The sequence below is a fragment of the Varanus komodoensis genome, unplaced genomic scaffold, assembly GCF_004798865.1.
Source record: "Varanus komodoensis strain SLA01 unplaced genomic scaffold, ASM479886v1 scaffold25, whole genome shotgun sequence".
In the NCBI taxonomy this organism is placed as follows: Eukaryota; Metazoa; Chordata; class Lepidosauria; order Squamata; family Varanidae; genus Varanus; species Varanus komodoensis.
Window position 1 is genome coordinate 15,266,402 of NW_025335661.1, and position 12,803 is coordinate 15,279,204.

At 40.4% G+C, this 12,803-nt stretch overlaps 1 protein-coding gene across 3 annotated transcripts in view; it reads left to right on the forward strand.

Moving 5' to 3' along the window:
* The window catches only part of MME (membrane metalloendopeptidase), a 170,193-nt gene that overhangs the window by 112,211 nt on the left and 45,179 nt on the right, over nt 1-12,803 (forward strand). For 2 of the 3 annotated variants that reach the window (XM_044432893.1, XM_044432892.1), the window contains exons 2-3: nt 952-1,121; nt 5,152-5,187. In XM_044432893.1, coding sequence (XP_044288828.1) covers nt 962-1,121; nt 5,152-5,187 — 196 coding nt within the window. In that variant the 5' untranslated portion in view covers nt 952-961. Of the gene's footprint in view, nt 1-730; nt 763-951; nt 1,122-5,151; nt 5,188-12,803 lie in introns of those variants that run through there. The other variant, XM_044432894.1, reaches the window with a different exon arrangement.

Here is a 12,803-nt window from a genome sequence, read left to right on the forward strand (position 1 = left end):
GAGAGAGAGAGAGAGAGAGAGAGAGAGAGAGAGAGAGAGAGAGAGAGAATATTATTGCTACTATCTCTGATACTTTGATATATTTAACTGAGTGAGATCAGTCACTGGGTGGCTGTGGATGAGGGATGCCTTATCACCCAAACATTTCATTTTTGCAATTAATTGATGGTGAAGTTTCTGACAGTGCTTTTATTGCTTTTATTTTTTTCTCCTTATTTTTCCATCCACGTTTGTCATTTTCAAAGTGTTTTAAAGTTGTTTGATTAGAATTTGCAGGGGAGGCAGCAAATGAGAGACTCTGAGCAGCCGGGCGGGTGGCGGCAGGGAGGCAACCTACAAACCAGCCTTATTCCAAGTCAGTCGCCTTCTTCTCTTTCCTTAGCACTGGTTTCTGGCACCGGTTTCACCTGTAAGTCCTGGCCCATTTTCTATGACTCTGGGGTTCAGTGTGAACTTCTTTTCTCCCACCCCTTCTTGTGTAATATTAGAATCATAAACTCAAGACTTTGGTCATTAATTGCTGAAATAATTTCAAAAGTGCAAGGGAGGCAAAATAATTGTCCAATGGCAAGAGATCAAAGATTGAAAGGTTAAGTTAATCTTTATTCAAACAGTAAGGGCTGCATTTCACCTGCTTCTGAACTCTTCTACTGCAGGAGTGCAATTAATATGCGTTACAAATAAAACCAGGTTCTTGGTTTGTTTTCGTTCCTTTTTTCAAACCTTCTGCAAGTGCATAGGAAGAGCATTGCTCTGTGGAGTGTAAGTAGAAAGATAGTTATATCAATTTACTGTTATGACTAATGGCATTTGTCTTTTCTTTTTTACAAACACACACCAGTATTTCCTCTTCCCCATTGAGAGAGAGAAAAATTGCTAGGTAGGAGGAACTTAAGAATTTCCATTCTTTTACAATTTCAGCAATCCTGCTTTGTATTCTTTTCTTTCCAGACTCTAGGTTATGGGCAAGTCAGAAAGTCAGATGGATATAACTGAAATGAACTCTCCAAAACAAAAGAAAAAACTACGATGGAGTCCACTGGAAATAGGACTTACTGTTGTAGCAATTCTCCTTGCTATTGTGGCTATCACCATGATCGTTCTGTATGCAACCTATGATGGTAAGTAGAACTTTGTTAAGCCATAATTTTAGCAGCAAAAGTTTTTTTTAAGAACATGAAGCTCAAAGGGAGAGCAAAAATACTGGCATGTAATATAATCACTCTGAAAAAAGACTTAATTATACTACTATGGTAAAATGTTGTAGTACATCTGATTTTGGTAGCTGGGCCATTGTTGAAATTTCAGCTGTTAAACCAGAAAGTAGTCCCACATTTCTCTTGAAGCCACTTGGTTTTAATGTGCTAAAAAAGCCGCATTGTGCTTTTGCAATTATTGCATGCATAAAACTCTTTGACTGATAGACCTCTGTTTGAGAATAGCTTCTCTTATTAGCATCTCATTGTCAATTAGAATGTAAAAAATTATTTGCTGATAATGGTTACGATCACTTCACTTGTTCCTGTAGGGCAAAATGCTTACCCTGGTTTGGTTTCTTTTGGAAATAGGTTACTGGAGGCTTATTGGCAGTTTGGAATAGTAACATTTATTTAGAAATTTGATAAAACCACATTTCCCCATGGTAAACTTCTGTGTCCCAATTTGGCACTTTCCAGATGATTTGCACTACAGTTTCAAGTATTTCTGACTATTGGCCATGCTGGCTGTAGCTGATGGCATTCAAGTTCAAAATATCAGCCAGTGTGGTATAGTGGTGAAGAGTACAGGATTGAGACTCCAGACATCTGGATTCTAGTCTCCACTTAGCCATGAAACTCACTGGGTGACGTGGGGCCAGTCACAGACTCTCAGCCAAACCTACCTCACAGGATTATTGTTGTGAGGATAAGATTGGAAAAAAAACCAAAGAGAATTATGTAAACTGGCTCAGTTCCTTGAAAGGAAAAAAAGGCAGGATATAAATATAATGAATGGATGGATGAATAGATGAATGCATATTGGAAGGACTTCGGACCAGAGAAGTCTGTCTTAAATTCACCAATAGCAAATTCAATTACCCAGAGATGAGATTTCTAGAAATGGGAAGTGCCCAGAGCTTGCTCTCTCCTTCTCTCTTCATATTGCACTGGAAAACTGGAGTCTGTCTTATAAAATGTTTCTGCTGCTTTTCCAATCACTCCTAACATGCCTCCTCCCTCTGGCTGGAATGGGTGGGGGAATAAGTAAGGGTCATATTTTCCAACCATCTCCTAAGCGTTTTGTCTGGCAAATTTGCCTCAGGCTATTAAGGAATATTTGCAGCCATTCTGGCCCAGTTACCCTTTCCTGTTCAAACTTCAGAGGCTCTATAGCATAGAGTGATAGGGAGAAAGCATATCTTCTGATGTTTTGGGCTTCCAGCTCTCAAAATTCCTTGACTCAGTGGCCAGCAGACAGGAAGGCTGGAAATTGAAGTTCAGAGAAACCGGAGATCTACTGTTTGTCCACTCATGCATAATATAACTAATTCTCCTGAACTTAAAAGAAAAGATCCTATGAAAGGCACAAAAGAACTGGTTAAAATTATGTTACATGACCAGTGAAAATAATTGTTGAACTGAAAATGCCAAGTTACCTGGTAACTTCTCCTTTCACCAAAATACAAATTATTCCCTTTTTGTAGTTTCTATTCACAACTCACTTTTTAAGACATAAATTATAGTAGCATCAGGATTCCTTCACATTTTTCTCTCTTTTTTGAGTGCCCTAACAAAAGCTAGAATTTTTCACAGTCCTAACCATTTACTATAACTAAGCTATTTTTAAGAATATGAAGTAAAGGGAAAAAAAATAGTTTCACTTTGTGACACCAGAAATAGGTATTACTCTATGAAAGTTTCTGTTCCTTTATCTTGTAAATTACTTGTGCTACTGCAACACAATCAGTCATCAAACTTTTGTCCTTGTGATCCCAAAAGACAGAGTTCCAGAGCAAAATCTCAGCACTTACAAACCCATGCAAACCCAAGTCTCAACATCCCAGACTTTCTTCTGTAGAGATATTTTCAGAACAATCCATCCAAGGGGAGTGGGGGGGGGGGGGAGAACACTTTGAGATCAAGAAACAATTCCAAAAGCACACATATGCACACAAACAATTTTTCTTGGTAGCTCTTTGTCTCAGTGTAGATGGTGACCATACTTGAGGTGATTTCTGCTTCTGGGCAAAGGACTTCTGGACACAATTCCATGAAGTTCAAATGAAACTTCCAATCACGTTGTCCTTCAAAGGAAAGTTATAGAAAGGGGTCCTCTTGATGCTTTGCAATGGGCTGCTCTGACAATCCATTATGCATTGTGATCTGAACTGTGTATCTAAGTTCAGCCAAAGCTCTTTATCTCATGAACTTTCTTCAAGCTAAGCTAGCCCATTCATGTTGGCAGCAAGAAACCCACTCCAGGCCTACTACTCATCTTACCAGACATTTCAATAGAGCACGGTTTCAAAGTAGGATTGATCACCAAAACCAACCAACCAAACAAAAAACCAGGAAATGCATCACCAAAAATAAGAAACCTATTAGCATAACATTTAGAACTAATAAGTATAATTTTATTAGAAATACAATTATCTAAACTTACTAGAGATGACTGAGTAGATGATCTATGTACCTGTTCAGTCTTCCATCCAGGTGCTAATGGTTGATGGACAACCTGAAGTCTTTTCCTCTCCCTTCTTGTGGTTCTTTGATTTTAAGTCAGAATTAGAGCTCTTCATACAGAGGGCACCTTTGAATAGAGAACTGACCTTGGCCAGCTTAGTGTAACAGAGAACCATAAAGTAGAATACTTCACCACTATGTTTTTCCCTCTTTTTCTCCCCTAGCCCCTCCTGGCTGTTTGGGCTTTCCTTTCGGGTGTCAGTTATACAGTCTTTAGCCCACTCACTAACTTCTTAATGGATTACCCATGGGACAAGAAGTAACTAAAGGTTTTTTCCTCACCCATGTCTCCAAGCTGTAGTTGCTCTTCTTCTGAACTTACTTTCCCCTTTTCCTCCTGTAGTTTTCTTTTCATGGGTATATCCAGGTTGAAGAAAATGTTAAGCATTTCCTTACTACCTGGTAAGGCATTTTCTTCCATCACTGAATGCTCTTTTTCCTGGTTCATGTTTTACCTATTCCTGGGGCTTCTCCTCTCACTACTTCCCCTTACCACAGTAGTCTAGACAGACTAACCCTCCAATATTTAGTAAGAATATATCTAGATTATGTGAACTTAAGAGCAAAAGAAGAGCCATGCTGGATCAGACCAAAGGCTTAACTAAGCTAGCATTCACCTCCCACAGTGGCCAACTAGATGCCCATCTGGTGGACCACAAGCAGGACATGATAGCAAGAGCACCCTTGAACTCCCTATTTCTTAGGACTTGGTGTTTAGGCATTTTGTGTTTCATTGTTAATGGTAAAGTAACATATATATACAGTGACTGCCTTTTCCTCCAGGAATCTCTGTCATTCCCCTGTAAAGCCGTTCAAGTTAATGACCACCCTATGGAAGTGAATCCCTTAGTCTCACTCTGTGCTGTGTGAAGAAGTACTTCCTTTTATTTGCCATTAATTGCTCACCATTCTGTTTCATTGGATAATCATGAGTTCTAGTATTTTAAAAGAGAGAGTAAGAGAAAGATATCTCTTCATACCATATGGTACCATACCATAGCATACCTTACTGTTATTGTTGTTGCTGTTGCTGTTGCCGTTATTGTTATTGTTTGTCATTGTCATTGTTATTGCATTATGTTTATAGCTCACTTTTTCCCTCTTGCATGGATCCCAAGGTGGCATACAGGGTCCTTCTCCAGTCCATTTTATCCCCATAACAACTCTGTGAGATGGGCTGGGCTAAAAATGAAGGACTAGCCTAAAGTCACCCATTGAGCAGAGTAGGGACTCCAGCACAGATCTCCCAGGCCAAGACCTCAACCACCGTGCCACACTGGTGGTGTTTATGTGTGTACATTTATATAATCCTGTATATTAACTTGAAATGTACTATCATTGAATTTCAGCATTTTAAACATCAAGATGTAGATGTACTCTGCAAAATAATTAACCATGTAAACATATCCTACCATTTCTTTTTTTTCAGATGGTGTTTGTAAAACTCCTGCTTGTATACAATCAGGTAAGAGTTATATAGCTTTTCTCTTTATTAAAATATATTAATATGGGCTTCTGAATGTACTAATCTGAAAGACATTTGTGCAAGGAAGCTCTTGAATGACATCCTTCCTCACACCCTCATTCTGTATGGCAAAACTGGAAGATGTACTGGCAACAGCAGAAATAGGAGACAATGAATTAAAGGTACATGATGAGTACTCCCCTAAACCCAGTGTTGGCGTATTACTTACAAACTTTGTAGGTGGTCTACTTTAAATTGAAACTATAGCAATGGTTCTGTGTTAGAATTTCAGTTTAGCTTGGGTGTCTCAGGGTTTGGTGGGGAGGATGTTTGTTGACTTAGATTTCTATAAATGCAGAGCCTTGTGCTGAGATATTAATAGATTTCCTATAAACAGACTGGGTCAATGCATGATGTATCTCTGCCTAATATCTACTGTAATAGGAAGTGGTTTTGGTGATTCAGAATCAAAAACCTGCCTGATTTTTTCCACTTCTGAGCTGGTGCTGAAACTAAGTGACATGTTTATAGCATGGCGTGCTGACTTCATGATCTGATGGTGCTGTTTGAGGTGTTTCGTAATACACAGTGACTATGCTCAGATACCATGGTAAACCAAAGTCAAGGACTGAGGCTGGATTGAGTAGAGACTGCCACAGAACCAGGCGATGTTGTTGAAATATCAGGGTTATCATGCTTTTTGAATTAGTCTATATCAAGGTTTGAGTCTCCAGGTTCTGGGTTCTTCTTCTCTTAGAGAAGAAGTGATTGTTGGGGAACCATTTTCAAGCATGTTCTGACTGCAGCCTAAGTATGACTAGTCCAGGAACATAATGCCATGCTCAGGAGAACCCTTCACAAAGTGATTTCATTGGAAAAACTCTAGTTACGTGTCATCTTCTGTTCTCCATTATTTCTGATCCCACTATGATAGTAAAACTGAGATGAAAGGAGGTATTACACATCAGAGCTCAGGAGTAGTGCATGTTCTTTCATTTATTTGTCAGGAGATCCTGTAAAAGGGGGCACTGTGCTTGTGCACTGTGAAACACAGTTCTCATTCTAAGTGGATCTCAGAGCTGATAATAAAAGAATTGGCCCCATTTCTAAAACAACCTGGTCAGGCATTCCTTTGGCAACAGGAGTACATTTGCTCCCCATTGCCCATTCTGGGTGAGGAAAATAATAACTGGCCTTGTTTGTTTTCGGTGACATAGACCAAACTCGATGAGCTATGTATGGGGTCAGGCTATCATATATTCATTATATGATCCCAAAGTTTGGTCTACGTAGTTGGATTTAAATAATAGAAGAGAAAGAAAATAGCATCAGGGAAGATGAGATCCACAAATAAGTCTGAAATGATGCACACTGACTCAGATAAAGATTTTTCTGAGAACTATTGGCCCACATTGGTGTGTGGTCTTTTCAAGCAAGACCAGTAATTTCTTTTGTCAGGATGCTGTGAGGTGTGTATGCTTATAATGGGTCTTTATTTATTTATTTATTTATTTATTTATGTGTAACATTTTTATGCCGCACCCATCGCCGAAGCCTCGGGGCAGCTTACAAATTAAGAGTTTGCACAAACATATTTATATTCTTTTATGAAATATGGGTATTTTTCCCCTTGTCAATTAATTAATTGTTTTCTATATCAAGTTTTCTTGTGTTGATTGACATAGAGAAGAGGGGAACGTACACCAGAAAAATACAGAAAACGTTCTGAGATATATAAAAGTATATTATGTAACATTGTCAAAATCATGATGTGGCACAGGCTGTGTGTAGCAGAAAGATTGGCAGAAAATAACTTTCACATTCTAACATGTACGAAGCTAGCTTTCCCTCCACTTTCACACTGAATATGGCCTTCTATGTATAATTGGGCCAGTGGATAAAAAACGGTGGAGATCATTGAATTCTAATTTGAGTAAGCAGGGGCAGCAGTAATCCTAGCTCTTGCTGGTCAAAGGTTGCATCATTTGCTACTTGATGGCCATGAGATAAAGGATGTAGCTGCCTACTTCCTAATACAATATGCTATTTTTATATTTTTATTATTCACCTTATCAGAATAGCTAATTTACTTGATACACTTTGCTGTTGTTCAACTTACATTTTTCTAGATTAAGGTTCAAGGCTAATTAATAGTGCAATCCTATATGCATCAGCTCTGATGCAAGTGCCATTGAGCACAAAAACAACTTTTTCCAAGTACAAACAGCATTGCAGCCTTAAGCATTTTTAAAAAATTAATCATCTACCTTTTACATATTACCAACATATAAGTGTTCATATTCTCAATATATGAACACATTGAAGTGATTATCAAAATGTTTATTAAATTTCCAGTTTAATAAATAAAAGTTTGAACTCCATGACTGTTTTAAACTAGTTATGACTTGCTAGTCTACAGCAAAATTTATGCCATAGGTTCCACTCTTTTGTAACCAGCACAACTGAAGCCGTTGACAATAAATCAGATTTTTTTCTGAATAAACTTGTACAGGATTAGGTGATGACAATTTGCAGACTCTGGATGCTTCCAGAAGAGACTTTTATCTTGAAAACACCCTGCCTCGAGCACAAAACTTGGGGTTTGACTGGGAGTGGTTCCAGACAATGATGTCTTTCATTTAACCCTCCCATGTTTTCCCATCACTTTTTCCATTAAGGGGAAAAGATAGAATTGGCACACTGTGCCTTTGAATTGTTAGCACTAGCAGTTATCAGTCTGGAAGCATCCCATAAACCTGCAACCAACGACTTTTGGGATTATATGCTAACACAAGGATAGGGAACATCTGTCCCGTAGGCCAAACATGGCCCCCAGGTTGCCCCATCCAGCCCACAGGCTGCTTCTGCTGTTATCTCCAGTCAGTGACTAGGGAGAACAAGGCATTTAAGAACAAGGATATTTCAAACATGCTGCATAAAGTTGGTTACTTTCACTGGGCTTGCTGTTGGATCAATACACTTAGAACTGCACCACACTCTGAAAACTGTAGCACTAGATCTTATCCCTGAGTAGACTGGCTTAGACCTGGACTTATTTTGTATGCTTGGTGGGAAAATATCAGGCTGCCTCGAGCATCTTTGTCTTTTATTTAGAAAAGCAGGGTAACAAATCAAAGAATCCATTAAGATATTCAACTTGGTAAAGAATCACATTTGTCTTTGGCTACACCCTTTGTGCAGCCCACTCCCAGAATCCCAGAACCCTTCCAAAACTGAAAACTGGGCTCAAGATAGTTGCCACTCCAATGCTAAAGTTTTTGGTCACAGAATAAAGGTGTTACTGAGGAGGACCAAGATCTAAACAGCCAAGAAGCTGAAAAGAGGTGCATTCTTGCCCACCTGTTCTTGCCACTAATTCATGCTGGCTGCATTGTGGAAGCAGGAGAGCAGGAGCAAGATCCCCAGGTTTCCTGATCATGCAGAGTAGGTTGTTTCTGAGGCACTTCTCACCTCAGTAGATGAAGCTGCTAACACTCAAAGCAGCATGGGTCAGAATTCTCAGGAGAAAGAAAAAGCCTAGTCAAAGCAATTAGGGATTAGGATCATCCCAGATAATCACCACATTTGTGGTGGTCATTTTCAAGATCAGTGGTTGTGGAAGGAAACTAAGATGAAGTCGTTTTTATTGTTGACAGCTTAAGCCAGATGTGTTATGGATGGTTAAAGGAATGTAGTTCTATGATAAGCAATCAGCAAATAAGGATGGGATCACTGGATTTAAGAGGAATTCTGGCTAAAATGGTGAAAGATAGCTAGGGAAAGGGAAAGCAGAACTCTTTAGAGATGCATATCCCCACATGCAAAAAGAGAGGAAGTGTTTTCCTAATGTCAGTTTGAAAAAAGGGAAATAGAAAAAGACAAATGGATATAATTTCCCAGGGCCAGCCCTGCCATTACGCAGAGCGATAACAGCCTAGCTTGAAGATGTCATGAAAGGGCCACCAGCCATTAGTAAGTTTAATGTTTTAGTATTGTATTTTTACTTCCAGGCATGGAAAGAAGTGTTATCTGTGGGTTTTTCTGCCTCGGGCAAAAATAAGTAGTTCTTTGAGTAGTACTTGACTTATGTGGGGGTAAGGGAGTTCAGAGCATCTCCACCACAGACAGAAAAATGTTTTGGAGCAGCCTTGATACCAGTTGGCTGGGTATCCTCCTTTACACAGGATCAGTGTGTATTTTGATGAACTAGAAGAGAGCTGCCCTCTGGGGTGGCCCATTCCTTTCTTCCCTGTTTCTCCCACTCAGACTCTCCCACCCCCGGTCCACCTTCTTGGAATTGGGGTGCTGAGCATCTTGTACTTGAGCCAGCAACATTACCCAGCATGCCACACGCACCCCTACTGACAAGCTCAAAGGCATCACCTCCTAAGTGCCATTGCCCTCATCAGCTCTTGCAAGGCCACCAGCCCAACCTGCTCTTTTCCTGAGCTTCAGGAAGAGAATGAGACTGGACAGTAGCCTCAGAAAAGCTTGCCCATGCCATCACTGGGATCTGGACTGGGAGGGAATGAGGCGGAGGGAGGGGGGGCTCCAATTGGCAATAGAGCCACAGAACAAGGCCCCGGTGGCTGCACGCGACCCATGGGCCACATGCTGGACCACCCTGACTTAGTACACCCTGACGGTGTGTGTGGTATTCAGACTCAGTGAATTAATTGTGCGCTGGATCTTTAAGAACCCAGCCTCTGCATTGTTCCCTTCTCCTCTTCTCTTAGCCTATAAGAACCCCTCCACAGGTTCAGAATACTGCATTCAGAATACTGCTAAGGAGCGCATAGCATCTTAACTGGGTCATAAAGTTATGGACACATGTGAGAAGCCTGCATGTGCAGGAGACATTAAACAGTTTGCATAGTCTTTTTTTGTTCCTTTGGGCCACCGCTTGTTTGCTGCCTTTGGGTGGAAGTGCTCCCCAGGTGTTATGGTCGCAAGTAGTGAGAGGGAGGGTGGGGTTGTGAGCACCCTGGCTCTCTGTTGCATCATGATGCTTTTCCTCCCCAGCCCCATGTTGTGAAGGTGAATGCCTATGGGGGGGGGGGGGGAGTCATGAAACCCTTGATCTTCCCGACACATGAGAAGCAATGAAGCTGGTCAAAGGGCTTCACAGCCTTGTTCTTCTCATTCAGTGGTTAACCACAGGGACTTGGGTAGAAGAACACCCAAACAGGACCATCATTTCTAAAATTATCCTTCCCTTAATTTATCACAAATAGTTTCATTTCCTTCTGCTGTGATTAATTAGTAATTCCCTATTATACCCAACAGTTGGCTTTCTCTGTTCCATCTGTTCCAAGGTTGACAACTCCTTCATCAAAACCTAATTGTTCTAATTGTCATTTGTCTTTTTTTCCTTTTTTGTTCCTCTTCCATGTGGGACATGTTTGTCCATGATTATGTGTTATTGATGAGGAATAATCTCTCTTTCTACACTCTCGTCAGTGTATGATTGTAGAATACACTGAATTTTATTGGTTTTGACTAACAGCCACTGCAGCATTCATACAAATAAAGAATAGATTTCAGAAATACAAAAGAATCAGAATAGGGAAAAACAAGCTTAGCAGTTAAAACTTTATTTAAACAGCGAGCAAGATATTAGCCAAATATACTGATGGATTCATCAAATGAAAATGTTGCCACGTCAGTTGACTGCTAACATTAAATTTGTTCTTGCTCAAAATTTTGGTGCTGCCAAGGTGTAAAGGTAAACATCTGTATCCTATAGTAGATATGTTTACTTTTCCACAACAGGCCATGACTGTAAATGGACTAAAATGGCACCCAGAACATTGGCACATGAATTAGAATATGAAATGCAGAATAACATATTGTGTGGAAAGTCTTCCAACACAAAAGCCCCTGTGCAGTGTCTCATTTATTCTACATATACACATCTGCTTGGCATTATCCTTGATGGAAACAAACAAAAACACTTTTTAGTACCATGTCTTTGATCAGAAGTGGAATGCTAATGGCCAGATATTTGAACAACCCATCAAAGGTACAGTGATGCAGCGTGTGCATCTGTTTGTGTGTATGCAAAATAATAAAATATCACATGCATATGAGTCACTATCGTTGTGCCTCTGCCCATCTGCCAGATGTCTGCCTGCATGATGGCAGCTATCCATATTGTAAGACAACCTTTAGGCATTATGCCTGGTCAGGGTAAACAAATACAGGCATGAGCACATGCAAGCTGGCCTCACCCCTGCCATCCCCTGCAGCCCTCCCTGCCCCTGACCTTGAGCAGAAAGGTCCGAATGAGGGAGATCAGCTTGTGTTCAAGTGAAATCTCCAGTCAGGCTTGCCTACACACAGCCCTATTAAGACAGGTGCACACAGAGATTTTGAGGACGAGTTGTGTCGTTTCATGTCATTTACAGGCAATTGTAGACCCTGTTCAAGCATGATGCCTACGTGAAGCTTTGGGGTTAAAGCCAAGACGTGGGATACTTTCCACAGGGAGGCTGGTTTTAGTAACCTCCATGTGATGACTATTGGATCTCAGGACTGTGGGCCATATTCATCTCTCTAGGAGTCCCAGTGCATCCACTTTTCCCTGACCACCTATGGTTTGGTAGCTCTCTACCTTGTATGTGTTTTCTCCCATTCTAAAAAACAGAAATCCCTCTTCTGAGGCTTATTTAGCATCAGTAAGAGCTTTGAGATTTTTTTTTGAAAGGTGCTGGTATTTGGAGTATTTTTGATACTGTGTCCCCACTGCTTTTCCTGTCCTTTTGCTTGCTCCTGGAATGTGACCCTGACAGCTTTTCCTCCCTCATGCTGAAAGAGGCTCAACACTCAAGGTAGGGCATGTGCATTATTCCTAGGATCTAAAAATAACAATTTGCTAAAATCCTTTCAACCCCTTAGGAATTATTGCAGTCCGAAACTGAGGGACAAGGCTGTGTTTAGCAGAAGGCAAGATTAATTCTAGACTCCTGTGGTGCATCACAGCTGCTCTTGCACTTTCTGCCCTTCTGAGGGCATTTTAGGGAGAAAAGTTAAGACAGCTGCAAAAGCACTGATGCAAGTGGCTTGCGAAAGGTCTTGTCTGTTTCTGCTAGCCTTGCTTGTACTGACACCAAAGATGTTGTGGGCATCATCTGTGTGGTAATAAAGTGAATATTAGCCTAAGGTGGTCTCTTACACATTGCCAAAAAAGAAGAAAAACATCATTGAAAAAGAGAGAACCAAAAGAGACACCATTTGGCATAACATTGGCGTATGGCGTCCTTTATTTATTTATTTATTTATTTATTTATTTATTTGAAACATTTCTATGCTGCCCCCATCGCAACAAAGCCTCGGGGCGGCTCACAACAAAAACAAAAACAAACAAAATCATACCAAAATTATACACTAAAAATATTAAAACCCAGTGTATCTCGGCTTATTTTTTTAAAAAAAATCCTACATAATAAATTAACACTTAAAATAAGTTTTAAATAAAAAGGTCTTAGCCTGGCTCTGAAAAACAAAGAACGACGGTGCCAGGCGGACCTCTCTGGGGAGCGCATTCCATAGGTGGGGTGCCACCGCAGAGAAGGCCCTCCTCCAGGTACTCACCCTCCTAATATCATTCACAGAGG